Here is a 21,421-nt window from a genome sequence, read left to right on the forward strand (position 1 = left end):
CAAAATTGTCATGACTTTTTTTCCATTCAAAAGGGGAAAAAACAGGCATGTGAAGAGTTGTCAGAAAGGAAATTTTAATAAGTATAGGGGCTCATCACATAATACATTTTCTCTTAAATACAAGACACCAGACATCACACCAAAGAGGAGCTTCAGTCTCTTCACACTCATCCTACTTCTTTGCCCACTCCTCCTTTTCCTTCCTTTCACGAACAACCTCCTCCAGATAGGGCTCAAGGTAATGCGCATCCTACAAAGAACAATATTACTTGTGAAAAACATCTGAAGCAGAGGCTTAAATAGATGTAGATTAACAAACACATACGTTAACCTCATAAATAATATGTCTTGTATTTTCCAAACCCTGGTGAATAAAATACAGAAAAATGTGCAAACACACAAATTTTTCATTTTAAGACACTCGGTGTCTGTCCCTATTCACTTTTATTATATGAAAAAGAGCAGCATGCATGCTTTTCCTACAATCTATATTTGTACTCCATGACAAAACAAGGGATTTTATTTTATTTTTTTCAGTCAATTGATCACTTAAAATATGAAATTCTCATAAAAACAATATTTGAAATTAAAAAACTGGAACACTGTCTAAAAATCTTTGGGTCATTCAAATATGCATTTATGCACACTACACTGACAGCTACAATTCGAATATATTCAGCTGACATGCTTTCTCACCTCCTCATATTTAGTCCACTGATCCTTGGGAAGAACCTGTTGTTTCATTGAAAGATCCAGAGCTCTCTTGAGACGGAACATTCTGTCATTGTAAACTTGTTCTGGGAGCCGACGAACGGCTTCTTTCACATCACTGTCCTCATGGAGGGTATCATCCCGCATCAAGCCTAAATGACATGTAATGACACAGAAATTGGTACATTTGTAAATTGTTTTCAATGTAAATACCAGTCCATGAAAGTAACATGTTTTGTCTGCATGGCAAAGAGAAAGCACAGCTTACCAATTTTGTTGAAACCGCATGCATTGTAGTACCACTTCCTGAAGCCCACCAAGAGCCTGCTGGTTGCAGCTGTACAGGGATAGGAATATATTACATAACATCCAAAATTAGAGATAGGTAACGAGGCAAGTATTCTGAAAAGTCAGTGAGTGTCACCTTAAACGTATGCTGTGGTTAACGGATCTTATGTCAGGTGGGAATAGGGTTATTATAGCAGAAAAATCACTGATGAACATGTCACAGCTGACATTAGATTCAGTTAACCGCCTGTTAACTGTCAATGACTGAATCACGGAGCATTTCATTCTTCCTAATGCATCGTTTACAATAATTAGGACATAAATGGACAGTTACGAGGGGATAGAAACAGAGCATAGTCATATTTTGAGTGGTAACGTACAGCCCGCTGGCGCAGACGGGGACACACAGTAGAGGACATCAGTGCTTTACATGACAAGACTAACAACCTCTACAATAAACGGTCATTCGAACAGCACAGAAATCAGAGACATGGTAAAATAACTCTTTAAAATGATGGCAACAAATTCATACGCTCACACTTTTACAAAACGCTCACACAAATAACAATATTTCACCTGGTGCCCTCGACGCCATTTCTGTTCACTGGGAAAGTCGCACAGGATTGTGGGATACGTGACGTCTCGTCCGGTGATTGCGCAATCAGCTTTTCTCAGCATGCGTGGGGTCATTAGGCTGTCACAATTTTTTTTTTTTTTTAGAAAGTATTTTTTCTTGATCTGTTGCCTCCCCCCCCACATTCTCACTATTTTATTTAATCTCTATTAAATATTTCCAACAGTGTCATTCATGGCTAGACTTTAGTCTTTTTTCATTGAGTCATCTTTCCACCACATAATAGAAATGACAATTTTAAACAATTTTGGAGTAAAATGCCTAACCCATAAATATATAAATACAATTCTTATCCCAAATTTTGCATAGTTTGATCAAACTACAGCTTGATCATAAATGACGCACAACAAAAATAGGATAATGACGTTTTCTTTATTTTCTTCACACTTTGCATTTTTAAATACACGCATAATCTTCACTTGGGTGAGAAAAATTTGTGTGTGGCAAATTTGGTTTTAGATCTATACCTGTATAACTTGACTTACACAAGTACACCAAGGGTCATATTCAACCTCCTATTAAAATGGAGTATATCATCACAGGACAAAAGATCAACTGGTACTATAACCAATTTAACTTTGCAATGTTTATTTATAAAACTATGTTCATACAACCCAACTATTAAACATAATTCCATTTATTCTGTACATCTACAACGTTTTCTGAAATCTTTCAAAGTCTTCAAGAGTGGCTAACGCTACTTCTGAGCAGAAAACATCATCAGGCAAGAACACCAAACGATCCAAGGAGACGTAGTTGGGTTGAGATGGTTGGTACTGAGCATGGCCCAAATACTCTAGAAACAAGTGTCGCTCCTGGATGCGAAGGAATTTGGCATTAAGGACCTTTGAGAAAGTAAAAAAAAAAAAGTTAGCATGTTGCACAGTACAAAGTAAACTCGCATATTACACTGCATGGAAAATTTTTATTTAACATTTAATACACCAGTTATTTCTCTTATCTGATAGAAGATAAATACTATGCAAAGTGCCTCAGTTAAATTATTCTATCTGTACATACAATCACAACTCCAAATTTATAAATAAACTCTAAACTGCATTTGCATTCATAGGGCTTCGAACCAATGAAAGGACTAAATATGTACCTGTGGGAACTTTGCAATAAGTGAGTGTGGAACATCCATGGTGTTGTGAACAAAGTGAAATATTTGGGTAAGTTTTCTTTTATTGGCTATTAGAACTTTAGGAACTGTGGTCACAATATGCTGCATTTCATTTCCACGAAATCCAAACTCCAGTTCACAAACCTGGATGAGAGAAATGTATGAATTCCTGTCATATTTAATATCACAATAATATATATATATATATACACAGTGGGGCAAAAAAGTATTTAGTCAGCCACCAATTGTGCACGTTTTCCCACTTAAAAAGATGAGAGAGGCCTGTAATTTTCATCATAGGTATACCTCAACTACGAGAGACAAAATGAGAAAAAAAAAATCCAGAAAATCACATTGTAGGATTTTTAAAGAATTAATTGGTAAATTCCTCTGTAAAATAAGTATTTGGTTACCTACAAACAAGCAAGATTTCTGGCTCTCACAGACCTGTAACAACTTCTTTAAGAGGCTCCTCTGTCCTCCACTCGTTACCTGTATTAATGGCATCTGTTTGAACTCGTTATCAGTATAAAAGACACCTGTCCACAACCTCAAACAGTCCAACTCCAAAATGGCCAAGACCAAAGAGCTGTCAAAGGACACCAGAAACAAAATTGTAGACCTGCACCAGGCTGGGAAGACTGAATCTGCAATAGGTAAGCAGCTTGGTGTGAAGAAATCAACTGTGGGAGCAATTATTAGAAAATGGAAGACATACAAGACCACTGATAATCTCCCTCGATCTGGGGCTCCACGCAAGATCTCACCCCGTGGGGTCAAAATGATCACAAGAACTGAGAGCAAAAATCCCAGAACCACACGGGGGGACCTAGTGAATGACCTGCAGAGAGCTGGGACCAAAGTAACAAAGGCTACCATCAGTAACACACTGCGCCACCAGAGACTCAAATCCTGCAGTGCCAGACGTGTCCCCCTGCTTAAGCCAGTACATGTCCAGGCCCGTCTGAAGTTTGCTAGAGAGCATTTGGATGATCCAGAAGAGGATTGGGAGAATGTCATATGGTCAGATGAAACCAAAATAGAACTTTTTGGTAAAAACTCAACTTGTCGTGTTTGGAGGAGAAGGAATGCTGAGTTGCATCCAAAGAACACCATACTTCACCTACTGTGAAGCATGGGGGTGGAAACATCATGCTTTGGGGCTGTTTTTCTGCAAAGGGACCAGGACGACTGATCTGTGTAAACGAAAGAATGAATTGGGCCATGTATCGTGAGATTTTGAGTGAAAACCTCCTTCCATCAGCAAGGGCATTGAAGATGAAACGTGGCTGGGTCTTTCAGCATGACAATGGTCCCAAACACACCACCCGGGCAACGAAGGAGTGGCTTCGTAAGAAGCAATTCAAGGTCCTGGAGTGGCCTAGCCAATCTCCAGATCTTAACCCCATCGAAAATCTTTAGAGGGAGTTGAAAGTCCGTGTTGCCCAGCGACAGCCCCAAAACATTACTGCTCTAGAGGAGATCTGCATGGAGGAATGGGCCAAAATACCAGCAACAGTGTGTGAAAACCTTGTGAAGACTTACAGAACACGTTTGACCTCTGTCATTGCCAACAAAGGGTATATAAAGTATTGAGATGAAATTTTGGACAGAAGAGCCTCTTAAAGAAGTTGTTACAGGTCTGTGAGAGCCAGAAATCTTGCTTGTTTGTAGGTAACCAAATACTTATTTTCCACCATAATTTGTAAATAAATTCTTTAAAAATCCTACAATGTGATTTTCTGGATTTTTTTTTTTCTCATTTTGTCTCTCATAGTTGAGGTATACCTATGATGAAAATTACAGGCCTCTCTCATCTTTTTAAGTGGGAGAACTTGCACAATTGGTGGCTGACTAAATACTTTTTTGCCCCACTGTGTGTGTGTGTGTGTGTGTGTATATATATATATATATATATTAAAGAAAAAAAAAAATTAACAAAGTGTCAGACCTTTAGATTCTCTTTAATTGGCTCTAAACTGCCACACAGTAGTTTTGGTAGGCGAGTCACAACATCTCGGGTCTAAAGCAAAAATCATGACAACAACACTCATGGTAAATGTAGCTCTTCTGCAAATGGTAAAGGCCAGTGTGAAAATCAGGTAAAAACCACTTCATTATTGGTTTAAACAAACAAAAAAATATATGTAATTCTACTCCACCTTCTCAGCACTGAGTCCCAACTGCTTCTGAAAAAATCCAAGCCGGTTGTCGAGCCTCTCAACACTGAAGTTAAGCAGGTATGGAGCTTTGCTCACCATAGCAGCCACAGACTGCTTACTGAACTTCTTTGATTTCAAGTAGGACACCCTTAAAATGAACAGACAAAAGAGATAAGGTAACCTTTATAAGAAAATGTCATTACTTAAAGGATCAAAACGATACCCATGAAGAGACGTTTCAATGCAAAGATCACATCTTTCTAAAAGCTGCTAATTAGTTTGTAAAAGTTTTACACTACAATGTATTTCTTCTGACCTGGCTTCAAGGTTGTCCAGGCTTTCTGTGAGGATGAAGGGGTTCTTGGTGAGCAGTTGACCCAGTTTAGACTCTTCAACTCCCAGATCTTTGAGGAAGAGTAGTCTGGGTGCGACATCGGCATGGAAGTCAAGTCTAACCAGCATGGAACCCACATTGGGTCTCTGTTCTAGTTTCCAGAGGTTGACACCTGGAAAATGACCAAAGGATTAGACAAATCCAGAATAATCCAACATAATTTACTTAAGATATGAGACATACCAAGCTGAACCAGTTTGCTGAGTGTTTCTGATTTATCCACATAAGGTCTGAGTGTGGAAGATTCTGGTGGAAGGGCAGAAGGTACTTGGATTTGGACTGCTTCCTCCTCGCTGATTTCCTGAAGCGGTGAAGGATGCACAGCTGCATCCAAATCTACAGAAAACAAGACAGATTGTTAGCATGACAATTCAATCAGGGATTCAGAAGCAAGTAGATATAATACATGCCTTTACTTACCTATTCGATGCACGTCAGAATTTAATGGCACAACCTCTTTCTGCGCAAGATCAATCTTATTATAGACATCTGGCGAAGCAGCTTGGTGGTCCGTGAAGTGTCTCCATGTCTGTCTGCTGTGTCTCTGTGAGAGTGTGTGTCTGGTGCTGTGCTGCAGCAGTGTGAGACGTGAGCGCTGATGCAGTGCGCGTGTCGACTGCTGGAGAGCTGCAGATAAAGGCCTCGAGAGCAACAAACTCACACACCGCTGACAAACATGCATGACGACTCACAAGAGTTTTCCTAGGTGGAATAATAAACAACAACAGTGCGTTATGATGTTAATTCTTATTAGGTGTTATTGTGAAAATACATTATTTTAATTTAGTAACTATTTCTATGCAAACTTAATGTGACAGAGTACTGACTCCATTCAATGTCATTACAGCAGTGACATTATTAAATCTTCTATACAAGGCGCAAAGGGGAGACAATATTCAGTTTGTATTACAGCGTTATCCTAGACATAAGCTGACATCTTTTAAAAATATGACATTACCTATTTTCGGTAGTAGCATATAAACCTCCTAATGTACAAACTGCTGCCAGTTCGCGTGTAGTTTCCAGTCTTCTTCGCTGGTGATGCGCAATGCACTGGGTCTCAGCGCCCCCTAACGCACGGATGAATAATTGCATAATCAATTCATCTTCTTCTTCTTGTATGATTTAATGGCGGTTGACAAGCCAATTTACCGCCACCAACTGGATTGGAGTGTGAAGCATTAACGATAAGGAGAGAGAGAGAGAGAGAAAAAAAAGATATTTAAATTCTACTTTCTAATCCTGTTATCTTCAGAAAACTAATAATTTCTCTCATACTTATTTGTCATAATAACTTAAAAGCATAATCAATTCAGTCAAGGGACAAAGGGATTTATTAATGACTTTTTATTACAAAAATTACATAACACGGCTGTATCAAGTCAGGGCTAAAGGCAAATAACATAATGTGTAAGAACATTAATTTTAGTTGTTTTTATTCCAATATGAATAAAACGAGCAGATTGCGAGGCATTTAAATACTGCACTATAACAGATAGTGTTTAATTATTGTGATTTACAAAACATAGAGTTGTCACAGAGGTAACATCGAGAAAACCAAAGACCTATGGACTGTTTTAAAAAGTGCTTGCACAATTACAAAAATGATCTTTACAGCAAATGGCACAACATTATTTTAACAAATGTATATCACAGTATATAACATTTTATGTTATATGCTTGTCTGGCTGACAAGCAAAACTAAAGCTGCTTTTGGGTAAATGTTCACAACACTGAAGCTCAGGGAGAATTTAAGGAAATAGTGTTGTTACTGTAGTAGGTTTTTGAAAAAATAAAATGAAACAAAAACAACACGTGAAGTAGGCCAATACTTCATTAAATATATATATTTTTAAACATACAAACTATGAAATTTTCTTCTTTTTTGTATCTTTGGAGCAGCTAAAATGTTACTCTTTTATGTTTAAACAAAGAAAATACTTTCATGAAAGTAAACATGTATGTTGCATGTCAACATGTAATTCAAAGCATGCAAAACAACAGGAACCATTAAATAATGAAACAGATGCATCTGAAAACGTGATTAAAGAGAACAAACTGAAGGCTAAAAGCCTTTGAAAGTGAGCACAACAAACAAATGGAGTGGCAACAGCTGTGCAATTTCACTTCAATGATAGCAATTAGATTCGTACTTTCCTATGAAAACCTACCACCATTCAGACCATTTGTTTTCTAAGATAAGCATTTCTGTAAGTTTGAGAACAAAACATTATATTTTTAACCTCAACTAGGCCAGAACAGTTCAGAACCATTTAGTTTTTTTGTCCAATGTGCATGCTTGTATTGAGAAACTGCTAAAAGAAGCACTTTTATTTACATTTATAAAAAAATTTTTTTGCATGTGAGACGGAGTCCACATGTAGTATGCATGAAAATGCACATGCACAGAAATACATAACACATTATATACAAACAAAACTATTAAAAACAATAAAATCTGCCAGTGTTGACCATAAAATGTCTATATAATGTGAAATCGGGGGCCAGGGGTGGCGATGATGTCACTGTAGGGCTCGTCCTGCCTGAGCTCCACCGCCTGCTGTTTCTTCAGCACGAGAAAGCTGTAGAACTTAGCAGCTGCTTGTTTCTTGTTGTTACTTCTGCACAGTTCCAGCAAGCTGATTGATTCTGCTCCGGTCTTAGCAATGACTCTCTGTGGAAAGTAAGAGGAAGCAGTCAAAGGTATTTATGGATAGAAAACCATTTTATGGTTAAACTGAATATGCCCTGACAGATCTCATTTATCAAGATGTGAAGTGTATGTTCAAACCTGTAAACCGTGCAGCATCTGCTGCGTCCTCTTGTTCCACCTTCTCTCCTCCTGATCCTGGTCTCCGCTTTGACCTTCCTCCTCCTTTTAAACACAAATTCAGAATGAACTGAGGGGAATCAAGTGCAACCAGTGCTCAGATGGTCACATGCCTCATATGATAAATTATAATAACCGATCAATTAAAAATCCAAATGCAAATCAAAAACATACAGGAATAGCACAATTATAATTAATTATACACAAAACTGGGCATTTAAAAATTAAGTTGGGCATAAACAGTTGTACTATTTTGATGCTTGGTGTTAAAATGTTATTCTAATTTAGCTCCTTGATGCTAATTTGTGGTAAAGCCTCATCACCTCCTCCTCCTCATCATCATCCTTCTTCTCTTTGCTCTTCTCTCCTATCAGGTCGAATTCAGGGATAAACTGTGAGATGTTGGTTGGTTCCTCAGGTGGAGGAAGGTCCACCTGCTGCATGTTCACATGCTGTGTGGACACAATAGAGGAACGATCATCCTCCAGCATCTGTGAGAAAACAAGCGAGAGCACATAATTAAAAAAGCACAAACAGTGACCCACACTAAAAATCTGTCATTTAAAATCTCACAGGTAAGGCAGGCTCTGTGTCCTGAGCTTTGCGCTTTTGTCCACGGGGTCCAGATGGAGGAGGCATGACTGATTCATCAAGGGTTGTGCGACTGCCCTCCATGGCTGAAGCCTGCAGAACACTGGGCTCCTCCAGGATGGTCTGGTCTGCAAAAAGCCAAACATGGGCATCCGTGACAAACTAGTGAACTACTGTTAAAAATCTTAGAGTCCTCCAATATTTATCATGCGCCTTGTGATCTAAATAGTAGTTAGCCATATGAATCAGCCTCTTTTACCAATGATGTCTCGTTGCTGAGACAGGGCCTCTTCTCGTGGTACCTCAGGGTTCTCCAGGTCTTTGAGAACTCATCTAAGCTGTCTGCTTCTCCACCTTTTCTTCTCTTCCTCAGTTCATCGGGCACCAGAGGGGTCAGGCAGCGTGTGAACATCTGCACAGAGAGATAGAGCTGGTCTTAGGACAGATGATACTAGAGAAGATTTCTAATAAACTAAATTTGTGTAGCAATTCAATGGGAAACAACATTGTTTAATGGCAAGACTACAAAAAATTTAAAATTAAGTTGTTTTGTTGCCCAAGAACAGCCATATCCAAGGCCACTTATGTATTTTGTTGCACTAAAGCCTGTATTAATGTCTCACAGCTTGTTCCAGAGATCTGTCCTGACCTTGAGCAGTCTGCTGTTCCAGAGGGGCTGAGCTGGCAGAGAGAAGAGCTTCTCCACTCCTCCTGTTTCCTTCCACATCATCAGCTTCTTGGTAGGGGGAGCCAGATCCAGAGTGGTGACAATGTCAGAGTAGTCGCTCAGCTGGGCACGGATGGTCTTACTGTCCAGCTCCTTCACACTGTCCACAATCAGCTTCCTCTTTCTTTTTGCTTTGGTTTCCTTCACTAATAATATATAAGAGTATGGTTTGATGACAAGATAACTAAAAATGTTTATTAAACATTTTAACATTTCAAACATGTACTGTATGACTTTCTTTCTTCTGTGGAACACAAAAGAAAATATTTTGAAGAATGTTGGCAACTAAACAGTTTCAGCTCCCATTGACTTCCATTGTATGGTAAGCAAATACCACGGAAGTCAATGGGAACCGAAACTGTTTGGTTATCAATATCCTTTAAAATATTTTATTTTGTTCAGTAGAATAAAGAAATACATACAATTTTGGATGCCAGGAGGGTGAATAAATTATGACAAAAGTTTATTTTTTGGTTGGAAGTTTTTGAATGTAGAACATTAGTAATATATATATTCAGATTTATACTTGTCCTGCCAATTATTATACCTGTCCTGCCTCACCACAGATTATGGATTATGGCACATAAAAAAACAATAAATTGTTTGTTATAAGTTTCTTTTGTTAATAAACATGTACATACTTTTACATTTTACTCCATCTACATATGCCAGAAACAGTTTTATAAACAAAACAGAACAAAAAAACAAATCTTACAAAAAATTATTTAATAGGATAATGTGCAATAACAGATGGAAATTATATGGCTATAATAACTATAAAATAACTCCATGACAGCTAAACATTCATCAATAATTGTTGGAAAACAATGGTCACTTGTTTATAATTTTAAACATAATTAATTAATCAATCATAATTATAATTGTTTATATAATTAATATGATAATGAATTAATTATAAAATATAAAAAAATATATACAGTATATATTTAGAAATTAATCATATAAAATAATCTGGTACACAATAAAATTTGTTAATAATTTTTTGTCAAAATATAATTCATGACAGTCAGCTAGATTATTTTACCTTGGTGACATATTTAAAGCACAAATTATACAATCAGTCACATTACGGCATACAGTTCTATAAACTGGCAAACCTTAACTGTATAACTGCACTATTACTACTATTTCTCTGTTCTGGCTGACCTGTAATGTCGATGGGCTCCAAAGCAAAAGCCTCCTCCTCATTATGGACTAGGGTGGTTTGTTCAGTCTGGTCTGTCATGGTGGGCAGCTGCTCCACAGGACCAGAATCAGGACTGTCTGGACCTCCTGCGGCTATTGAACAAAATGGCAAATGTTTAATTATTATGCATAGAACCAAATACATATCATGATGTTATATGCATTCTTACGTGAAAGGTTGTCAAAATCATCATCATCATCTCCACCGTGGTCTTGGGGCATCATCACACCCTCAGCGATGGCTGGAGGGTCATCAAAAATACCACCTCCATCCTCGTTACTGAGCAGCTTGTCCACTGTAGGAACAGGAAGTAGCCAGCTCAGTCTCAAGATGCTTGTAAATGCAGCTTTAACTTATAAGGTGCTTGCGGATGCCTCTCTTACCCAGCATGCCTCCCTCTGTGCTCTCCATAGGGTTGTCTCCAAAGTCATCTTTGTATTGGTCATACTCTAGGTGATTGGACTTGTCAGCAATCTGTACGCTACTTGACTCTGTCTCCAGCAGCAGGTTAGACGCAGACGCTCCATGGATGATGTCCACTTCAAATGCACCTTCCTCTCGCATCATCTCTCTGTCATCCATCCCGAAATCAGCTGTCGAGAAAAATGTGTTGGGTATAAACTATCTACTGTACGAGGACAATGCGATGTGTGTGCATGATCAATTCAAACAATAAAAAGAGATAAAAACACAAGACAAAAAAATGTTTATAAAGAGGATGTTTATATGCCATACCAAAGTCATTCTCCTGTAGCAGATTGAGGTTTCCTACTTCTTCTCGCATTGTGATCTCCTCCACACGCGACTGATTCAGGGTGAACTGTTGAGCAACGTCAATGTCGCTGCAATCCACAACACAACCAAGGGTCAACACTGACTGCATGCAAGTCTAACTACATTTATACATTGATATCTGTAAGTTGAAATCTGAACATACTCCAGGTCCGGAAGAGGCTGATCGAAGTCGTGAAATTCTTCGGGTAATGTGATGGCGTTGTAGGCAGCTTCACGGTTCTCCTCAGGCAGGTCGACCACACCTGTGTCACATAGTCCACAATATATTATCTCTTGCAGTACAACAGGACCAACTTCTTTTGTAGTCCAGCCACAACTTACCTGGGCGAAAAGCCATTTTAATCTTAATAAAAGCCTCATTGCAGTCTGCCAGCAGGTACTTGGCTTTTCTGTGGTAGATCCTCACTACGCCAAGGAGTAAGTGACCAGATGTACGGAGAGCCATTTTTACCTATCAAATTAAGCAAATATTATAAATAAATGGAGCTGCTATAGAGCTGCTCAGTCATGATGTCAATTTGAAAGCCATCCCAGAAGGAATTTCCAATGTGATTTTTATAAATGTGGTTTTTGATTTATGAGTAAAATAAGGTCTGTGACCATCATTGAAGAGATTTTCATGATTTGTTTTAAACACAATTTAAAGTAGCTATGTTTACATGCCCACAAATATTCAGTTTATAATCGGACTGATGTGTCAGATGGAAAGAAAAGCCTTTGTGTAAACATTTCAATCCATCTGATTGAGCTTGATCTGAATAAAATTTTGATTTGATTGACCAGGGTTATTAAACTAAAACTAAAACCCTATTTTTTTTTTTTTTTTTGAAATGAAATAAACTTTGAAATGAAATAAAATATATGTACTATATGTGCTTTTGATGTACTAAAACAACTAATTAGAAATGAATAAAAAGGATATAGACATATTCAAAAATGACAAAACACAACAAAATTACCAAAACTTTAATTAAAATTGAGATGAAAACAGAAAATACAAAAATGAAAACTAAAATAAAATATATATATAAAAAGTATCTTAATATTACCAAAATAGCACTAGTGTAGACCTGAAATAATCTGAACCACAGGAAAAAATTAAGCATTCGAATGTCTAAATCAGACTATTTTCTCAATTGGATTATAAAATGTAAACAAATATGTGAATCGGATTGCAATGTTCAGGGTTCATATAAACATATAAACAATAATTTGTGGACGTAAACACCACTAGTCAAACCTCAAACTTGAAATCTAGGGTTTTTGGACTACAAAATGACCAGCACTATTATTCTAAACAGGTCTGCAAAGCATTTTAAGCTGTCATGGCATTTAAAAACGATTAAAAAATGGATTCCACAAGAAACATGGACAAAAATAAACCTGAACAGCATGATTTCAAGAGAATCTATTAACCTTTGGAGAGATGATGCTCTCTACACTGCTCTCCAGATTGCACTCAAACACGTGTGCTTTGGTCAGCTTCTTATCCCAGTGGGCCGCCAACCAGATTTTGGCCAGCGGCCCACGTTTGCTGAGGACAAAGTGGGCGTAGAACATCGTCCCTGCACCTTCTCACACTGAGGTGGTGGGGGACGCTGAACCTGCAGAATGAAATGGCAATGGTGTTAGGCACAATTATTTGTTATTTTTAATTAATAAACAGTTATTATTATTTTTTTTCTTTATATCACACCACTTTTCTCTATACCAACTCAATATGCAGAGAAACCTTTGAAATGCCCTTGAAATGTTTCAATACTTGTGGGTCTGTAGTGGTATCAAAACACTGCTGGTTTTTTTGAGTTTGTGGCAGGACTGTGTCAGTCCGACCAAACAATAGAAGACAGTTCAGGAATTTCATTAAAAACATTCTTTAATTTTTATGCAGGTCTTTTAAATGGTTTATTTCACAGAAATCTAAAAATATCACTCAATAACTTCTTTTTGTCATACACACCAACATTCAGTTTCTAAGGGTGTTCATTGTAATTTCATGTATCTATGTTTAGTTTGTTGCAGTACCTTTAAATAACGTAACTGTAGTTTGCATTTTGTCATAAAACAATATGGTATTTATTAAATCGGTTTCGGTATGTGTGTTTTTGATTAAACCGTTTCAGTCAAAAAAGATTCGACTCAAAGGGACAATTCATTCGTGAACTTGACGGACATCGCTAGTTGTTATTTAAGTGGCTTCTTACCTTTTATCGGAAATGTTTAGGAATATCATATTAGATTAAAGACATAATTTGAACAATTCTATTTGGTGAAATAAATTACAGCTTGCCATAACATTTTAAGAATTTACTAGTTATAAGTTAATGTACTGCTTGAATGTATGATGCAAGAACTGTACTAAGGTGAAAACGCACACACTAAATTATAGATTTTAAAATTATTATTTTTTATTAAAATAATTATCTAGATGTAACGTTTTCCAAAATATCCCCTCAGTACATATAACATTAGATGGGTGTGACTGTAAGTGATGGCGGGGCCTGTGTGATGCGCACACTTGACTAATGCACTGTGACCACAGAGTCAGCGCACCCCTGCACTTTTATTATTCAGCGCGTAATGGTGTTATTAGAATATGTAATAGTATATAAAATGTACGATAATGTCATGACTGTTAATAATGAAAGGACAGACGTGTTGGAAGGCTGTAGCTAAAAGAAAAGCTAACAAGCTAACGGTCTGCTGTCGCGAGATCAACATCTGCCTGGAATTTGTACTGCGGCGCGCGCCATGTGCGGATTTTCCTCGTGCTTTGCATGCGCAAAGACGCCGAACGCATTCTGCACATAAGTAATTTTAGCGCTGATTAAGACATTTTAAGTGATAACGTAAAGAAATGATGTTACACAGCGTCTGTCATTTGCCGCTGGTGTAGAGAGGGAGAATGGAATTTTCTAGCAAGTTGCATGAAGAAATCGAATGGTTATGATTCCAATGCATGCAATTCAATGCATTTTTATTGATGTTTTCGCCGACAGTACTTACGCGGAACGGTCCTATCGTAGCTTTCCGTATTTAGCAACCGTATCTAGGGTACCTTTCTCACCCTCCTCCCACTGTACAGTTTCACTAAAACAAACAAAATGGCGACGCCCCCCTCCCGCCGTGAGATTCATTTAAAACGAGCTATTAATGAGGGAAACTGATGCTCATACTGTATGCATGACAGAAATAGGCAGTTCGTGTACATGCAAAATTGAAAGAATGAAAACAAAATGCAATTTTAATGACTACAAATCCTCATGGCTGTATTTCCAGTGAATATCGTTTTGGTTAAGCTACACAATTATTAGGCTATAGTTGAGACAAACGCTCAGGCAAACATTAAAATGGGCTATATTTAGTAAGGCAGAACTTTCTCTGGAAGAACAAGTTGTTATTTTTATGTTAATAACAGTGATTGATGAGAATGCTGATTGAGACTATCAGCGCTGCTTTTTCTTGAAACTGACATCTGGTTTAAAACAACGAAAATAGTGGACTATGTAAATATATAAAGTAGCTACCGAAACGATTTAAGTTGATGAATAACCCTAATTTACATTGGAGCTGTCAAAGGATCAGGGAATCTTTACAATTCTCCGTCTCTTGGACTTTAATTTGCTGTAAGACTGAAAATATAACGTTAAAAGCACAATATACAAGACGACAAATTACACTGCCATGGAAAGCCATAGAAGTTGGAGTCTTCTTCAAGTGTTTGTAATGTATAACCTATCAAAATCTACAAATTACAAAGTTAGTTGAATTTAATGTCCAGAAGATCCCATTTCATAGCCACCAGATGGTGCTCACACTCCATCCGTAGTAACGGATTAGCCTACAGTTTAATGCTGCCTCAGACTAACTGCTGGATGGCTGAATTAAGCACTATGAATAAACATAATGCATCTTGATATCTGCTGTAGATCCTGAGAATTTTTATAGTTTTACTCCTTTTCTTCCAATATGGTGGTGAACAAAACTTACCATCAAGACGTTAAAGCATTTCTACAGGCTTAAGAAAATTTACCACGGTTTTATTGTAGTAAAAGTGTAGTAGCCTAACCATGGTTTTTGTTAAATTGATTACCATTTGTGTGACCACAGTTTTACTACAAATACCATGGTTAAACTATGGTAAGTGTAGCAAAACCACGGTTAATTTGTGGTTACCATGGTTTAGTAACCGTGGTTTTTTGGTTTAATTTGTAGTAAAACCATGGTTAATTTTCACAAGGGTATTAAAAACAACAACAACAACAACACATGCCATGTGTCACTGTAAGAAATGTGAACAACCACATAACCTTTACTTCACTTGGGTGTTTTTCACCAAAGTGTCTCAGAACAGTGCAGTTCTTGTGTCAATTATAGGTTAAACAATAAAGAACCAGGATACAGGATTTATGTTATTGTGTAAAGATACAGAATGGCAAGGAATTAAAGGTTTATTAACTGGCAGGAGAACAGTCTCCCTTTGAAAAAATTGCAGCCTGTTATGTTCATTTAGAAATAAACTTTAAATAAAGTTCACAACGCAGGTTTGGGAGGAGCCTAATCATCCAGTCCTGCCAATCATCATTTCGACCGTATATAAGCAGCAGTCATTGTTCCGGCATCCCTCCACCACCCCTTCTCCTTCTTTAAATCCCTTCTCTTTCATCCACACCGTATCATCATAAGGGGGGTTTCTTACTCGGAGCTCAAGCCGAGCCTCGGGTTTTGAGCTTCCTTCACGGACAGCAAGCCAAGTTCGTTTTACCATTACCTGGCAGGGCTGAATGGGCAGGCGAACTCGTGAACTGTGTCAAGAAATGAAACCTGCTTGGCAATTTACTATTTTATAGTATTTATTTGAGAACAAACCTATTGCAATTTGAATGGAAGTTTATAGGAGGACAAAATTTTTTGTGGCAGTTCTGTTTATATAAGTTGTTTATATAAGATGCTGTCTTGCTGTAAACTTTGTTTTGGAATATAAAATAACAAGTGTGTTGCAAACCTAAACTTGACCTATTTTTTTTTATACCCTTTCAGATGTAGAGATATGGAAATGCATGGATTATTTGCATCCGTCTAGACAAATTAACTAGCAAATAATTTGAAATTAAATATATATATGCAATTATGTCTTTAATGTATTTATATATCAAACACACATATCGAGCCAACACCTTCATGTATATAGTGAACCTAAGGTGAATGTGTTCTGCTGTTTGGTGCATATGAGCCATGCATGATGCCCTTACGTTGTCCTTTGCTTTTAATGACAATAGCGCTACCTCTTAAAGTATTTTGCATAAATCACTGGTGCTTTGGGGAATGAATAGGGACAGTCATTTCCAGCATATTACCTTTAGGGTGAGGGGTTTCCTATAGTCTGAAAATACGAATTTCCATTACTCCTCCATGACAACCGAATTGCTTACTTTTAATTGGAAATGATCATAACTCTCTTGTGAGCTTTACTGTGGAGGGCTTTGTCATGCATTTATTCTCATATGGTGCCCACAGTGTCGGCCCAGAATGAGACATCCATCAAGACTCAAGGCAGGAGACACTTGTTCTTCAGCAAGCGGAAAGGAAAGTGACCTTGAGCACCAATGGAAGAGAAACTTCTCTATCTCTCCTTCACCAAGTCTCTGCCCATCCTTCATGATCAGTTGTCTTGTTGAACTGTTTTTTAGCTGCCCTTTTGCAGGTCATGTCCTCCACCGGGGCTGGATGGGCCTGTCATTGTCACAGCTGAGGTTCGAGCGCAGTGTACTTAATCAGGCCTCTAAGAATCTCATTAGCGCACGGATGCGGGCAGATGCAGTCGAAAGACAGAAACACAGCGAAGACATCTGCACTCGCTCTCTTGAGTAACCATGAGTGCATTTGCAATCTGAATCTGCAGCCAGTGGGAAATGAGAACAACAGTATGGGATCTGCTGTAGACGAGCAGGAATGGTGATCGCAAAGCATGCCAGAGATGGAAACTCATGACTGAGTGCTTTCCTCTACACAGCAGAGCAAGGGGAAGGTGTTAAAAGGGCAGTTCATCCTGCAAAATTCCCAACCTGACATTCAGTCTTCTGTGGAACATGAAAGGAGTAAATATAAAGATGGTGCTGGTCTTAATTTCTTCAGAGAAAGATTTTTTGAAAAATAATCCATCTCTGAGTCTATGTAATGGGATAGTTCTCCCAAAACTTAAAATTCCATCATCATTTGCTCACCCTCAAGTTGTTCCTCAAACCTGCATGAATTTCTTTCTGAACACTAGAATGGTGGTAACCAAACAGTTGATGGTCCCCGTTGACTTCTATTTCTTTCCACACTGTGGAAGTCAGTGGGGACCAGCAATTGTTTGTAACCCACATTCTTCAGAATATCTTCTTTTATGTTCAGCAGAAGAAAGAATCTCATACATGTTTGGAACAACTTGAGGGTGAGTGAAGGATGACAGAAATATCATGTTTGAGCAAACCAGCCCTTACTGCAAGTAAATGGATTCACAAGCACTAAAAAGTTTAAAACATTAGTATTTTCTCACACACACACACACACACACACACACACACACACACACACACACACATATTTTCACTTCACAAGACTGGGGTTGTATGTCGTGTTCGCTTTGTGTGGTTTTTGAAGCACCAAATTTTGGGTCACTATATTTACTTGCATTATATGGACTCCCAGAGATGGATTATTTATTTTTTTATTAAAATCTTTCATTTTCATTTTTGGGAAGAGTATCTCTTTAAGAACCCAAAAGCTCTGTAAAAATATCATGTTGTTCACATGATTTGTGCACTATATAAGACTTCTCGAGTCATACCAGCTTTGTGTGAACAGACCCATATCAAAATCTTATGATTTAGACCTTAGTCAAGGTAGCGAATATTTACATTTTTAAAGGAATGAAAACGAGGCTGTGAGGGATAGAAGTACAGCGCCTTCAATAGATTGTATTGTTGTTTAACAACATTATACAGAACTGATTGTTCAGCTAAAAAATAACTTTCAGTAGACAAAACTCTATAAAGGAAATGACATGATCTAGGACCTCTATACAGTGCAAGCTATTGCAAAAGCTATTGTAAGTCCCTTACAGCCTCATTTCCATCCGTGTTAAATTCAGTATAGTGTCTATCCCGATTACGGTCTATTCACCGATAACAGGTATACGGAGTCAGTGCAAAGAATCAGCCCGATTAGGCTATTTGTGAACAAATCCTTCAGGGCTGAGTTTCCAGCATCATAAGCATAAGTAGAACGTAGAAACCATTTCCTCCAATGCTCCCAGTGCTTTTGGGAAATGCAGCCCAGCCTGGTTTTGTGGCCAGGTCAAGTAATTCTCTATAAAATATCTGATTCAAAAGAACAATCGGGTACAGGAATCTGCTATTTGCAGCTGCTTCTATCACGAACAGGTCAAGGCAAAATGTGCTCTCCAGTATATGTGATAGAAAGGGTGAATGAAACGTGATTTACGGCTAAAGTAAATAAGAGCTGGAGCCTGTCTTGGTTATCACACTCACTCCTGCTCTTTGTACTCTAAGCTCTCTCTCTGCCTGTGATTCTGTTATCCCCTTCAGTGTCCGGCTTTAAAGTGGTATGCTAGGAGCACTACAAAACGCTGCTGTGTCATCTCCCAGTTCACCGTGGCAAAGGAGAACTTTTACCAGTAACCTTGATCTCACTATTGGCGTGAAATGATGCAGAAAGAGAAAAATTGCTGGTTCGTCTCAAAGAGAATTTACGCTTGAAGCTGTTGTGATATAAACGTGTCCGTGGTGAGATGAAAGGGTGGACATGAACCTTAGCTCTACTGTGACAGAAGTATAAGCATTAGACTACAGGATTATACTACTGCATCTTCGTATTCTGAAGTGGCTTTCTGTTTGGTTGGAGATTAAAATATTGCAAGTTTATACTGGACGGTTAAATTGGGGTTTTGAAGGTGGGAGAGCACTAAAACCTGGTGGTCATCTTTTTTTGGTCATAGTGTTTGAATTTTGCTGAAAATACCCTTTAAATGTATTAATCCAATATTTCTTTATTTCACATTCATTATCGTTACTCACTTTGATTAAAACGTCTTATATTTTAGTCAACAATTAATATTTTGGTTGATGAGAAAATGCACAATTAAACCAAAAAGTGTATTGTCTTAATTTACACATATATCAAAATTAAAACAAAAACAACATTTGAAAACCATTTTTTAATGGTCGTTGAGCTGTTTTATAGCTTATTCAACTTCATTTCATATTTGAAGCATTTTGCAAAATGGACACTGTTTTGGACAACTGACTCGATCTGAATAATAACACTATTGTCTTCTGTAGAGCTTCTGTAAAGAAAATTGAACTTATTTAAAAATGTATAAACATTATAGTTATTGAACTGAACTGACTTAAGCTGAATAACAACACCACCTCTTTGTAGAGCTGGCAACAGAATTTGAATTTTTCTTATATTTGAAGTAGTTTGCATCATTACCGTGTTTATTACAGTTAAGCTGCTTTGAAACAATATGTATTGTAGCCTATAAAACGCTGAAGGTAACTTGACCATCACACATTCTATCACAAAACTTGTGCATTTTATTTCGCACCATTTTATGCTGAGGAAGTCTATGTTGTGTAATCTTGTATGCATATAATGTGTTGGGGGAGTTGATTAAAACTTTTATTTTTAAGATTTATTTTTGGTGTTTGGCTTTTTATTACAGTAGCGGAGTGTAGAGGAGACTTAAAACTTTAGCTCTGAAAGCAGTATGATAATTATGCAATTCACTGATTGTCTCACTCCCTCAGTTGCGTTCAACCTTGTTTGAATTCTAGTCATACTGGAAGTGGCCTTACATTCGTCGCTGTGCAAGTTTCAGTATCTCAAGGTCTGTCTTGTGTCAGGAATGTACACCTTCAAGAACAGACCACTTCATGAGTTTGTTTCATCTATTCTCTTTTATCTTCCTTTCAGACAACAGGGACAAACCTATATTCAATAATCTAACCTTGATTCATGTTTTTTTTTTCTCTCTATACCAGTGGTTCCCAACCTGGGGGGCGCGGGGGCGCAAGAGTTCACAGCGGGGGCGCGGGAGCAGTAGGGCTGGGCGATAAAATGATAACTACAATTATAGTGATATAATTTTCCTCGATACAACAAGTTCGATAAACATTCAATGTAATGTTTATGCAGGAAAAGCGGAACAAAACAGCTCTACTCATTTGAACCGCGCCACACGGACCATATCCGCTCGGTTCAAACAGCAGCGCAGCGCTGACTAGAGCAGATGTGTTTACTCACCGATCATGCAACCACTAAACAGCGCTGTGAGATCCGGTTAGAAGCGCCTGAATTCAGCGAAGAACACATGACTGGTATCAGTGGCGGTTCTACATTGAATTACTCCCCGGGCGAGACCCCCTCTGAGCGCCCATCTCCCCATCCGAGAAAAAAAAATTGTAGGTTTTTTGGCTAAAAGATTTTGCACAAACAGTTTTACTATAACAATATAAGTGTAAGACAAGCTTATATTTCTCAATTGCACAAATCCTTCAACATGAAAAACACAATTCTGCACAAAACAGTATAAGTTATCAGAACTTAAATAAATATACTCTATATACATAATAAACACTGTGTTTATTTGGCACTCGACAATCAACAGATTTCCCATCCCCCAACACTGTCACTCACGACCAGAAGTCAAGACTAAACCACAAAGTGAAAATAGCAGTATTCTTTAGTGATATGTTATTTACACAGTGCAGATAGCTTTAGATTCTATTTATTCTATGTTAAAATAAAATAAAAACATGGCGAAAAACATTATTAGAGAAAAACATTACTTATTGCAAAAATAGTGGTAATTATCTGCACTTCTGCATTGTAATACAGTATAAAATAGTATGCAATAACTTGAGTATAATTTTTTAATTTTATTTCTAATT

The 21,421-nt window shown here is 37.7% G+C and overlaps 3 protein-coding genes across 8 annotated transcripts; all 3 read right to left on the reverse strand.

Annotated features, from left to right (window-relative positions):
* Positions 1–52: 52 nt before the first annotated feature.
* LOC131526443 (cytochrome b-c1 complex subunit 7) lies at positions 53–1,665 on the reverse strand. 2 transcript variants are annotated; one of them, XM_058754768.1, is made up of 4 exons: positions 1,576–1,665; positions 980–1,048; positions 697–863; positions 53–250 (listed from the first exon to the last, which is right to left on the reverse strand). In XM_058754768.1, the coding sequence occupies exons 1-4, from the start codon at positions 1,592–1,594 to the stop codon at positions 173–175; spliced, it is 333 nt and encodes a 110-aa protein (XP_058610751.1). In that variant the 5' UTR covers positions 1,595–1,665; the 3' UTR covers positions 53–172. The 2 variants fall into 2 exon arrangements, with proteins under 2 accessions (XP_058610751.1, XP_058610752.1); XM_058754769.1 differs by lacking the exon at positions 1,576–1,665 and adding an exon at positions 1,136–1,527.
* Positions 1,666–1,979: 314 nt separating this feature from the next.
* Positions 1,980–6,393, reverse strand: mterf3 (mitochondrial transcription termination factor 3). Of its 5 annotated transcripts, none has more exons than XM_058753664.1 (8): positions 6,271–6,393; positions 5,733–6,014; positions 5,496–5,648; positions 5,235–5,424; positions 4,919–5,066; positions 4,708–4,779; positions 2,739–2,900; positions 1,980–2,478 (listed from the first exon to the last, which is right to left on the reverse strand). In XM_058753664.1, the coding sequence occupies exons 2-8, from the start codon at positions 5,992–5,994 to the stop codon at positions 2,284–2,286; spliced, it is 1,182 nt and encodes a 393-aa protein (XP_058609647.1). In that variant the 5' UTR covers positions 5,995–6,014; positions 6,271–6,393; the 3' UTR covers positions 1,980–2,283. The 5 variants fall into 5 exon arrangements, with proteins under 5 accessions (XP_058609647.1, XP_058609648.1, XP_058609649.1 ...); XM_058753665.1 differs by lacking the exon at positions 6,271–6,393 and adding an exon at positions 6,140–6,263; XM_058753666.1 differs by lacking the exon at positions 4,708–4,779.
* Positions 6,394–6,622: 229 nt separating this feature from the next.
* Positions 6,623–14,602, reverse strand: rad21b (RAD21 cohesin complex component b). The gene is given in 15 exon segments (XM_058754750.1): positions 6,623–7,986; positions 8,104–8,187; positions 8,466–8,633; positions 8,716–8,861; positions 8,993–9,058; positions 9,061–9,145; positions 9,383–9,606; positions 10,628–10,759; positions 10,837–10,962; positions 11,051–11,260; positions 11,403–11,509; positions 11,605–11,704; positions 11,784–11,913; positions 12,879–13,066; positions 14,469–14,602. Coding segments are annotated over 14 exon segments (1,914 nt in total). The 5' UTR covers positions 13,023–13,066; positions 14,469–14,602; the 3' UTR covers positions 6,623–7,794.
* Positions 14,603–21,421: the final 6,819 nt, after the last annotated feature.

The sequence above is a fragment of the Onychostoma macrolepis genome, chromosome 19 (genome assembly GCF_012432095.1).
Source record: "Onychostoma macrolepis isolate SWU-2019 chromosome 19, ASM1243209v1, whole genome shotgun sequence".
NCBI lineage: Eukaryota > Metazoa > Chordata > Actinopteri > Cypriniformes > Cyprinidae > Onychostoma > Onychostoma macrolepis.

Excerpts from the sequence above, each read along its gene's own strand:
- LOC131526443 (XM_058754768.1), bottom strand. Across the intron at positions 864-979 it reads ATGCGGTTTCAACAAAATTG|GCTTGATGCGGGATGATACC; the intron begins GTAAGCTGTGCT and ends CATGTCATTTAG. Across the intron at positions 251-696 it reads AGTGGACTAAATATGAGGAG|GATGCGCATTACCTTGAGCC; the intron begins GTGAGAAAGCAT and ends TGTTCTTTGTAG.
- mterf3 (XM_058753664.1), bottom strand. The coding sequence starts at position 5,994 with ATGCATGTTTGTCAGCGGTGTGTGAGTTTGTTGCTCTCGAGGCCTTTA. Across the intron at positions 2,901-4,707 it reads CAATTAAAGAGAATCTAAAG|GTTTGTGAACTGGAGTTTGG; the intron begins GTCTGACACTTT and ends TCTCTCATCCAG. Across the intron at positions 2,479-2,738 it reads TTATTGCAAAGTTCCCACAG|GTCCTTAATGCCAAATTCCT; the intron begins GTACATATTTAG and ends ACTTTCTCAAAG.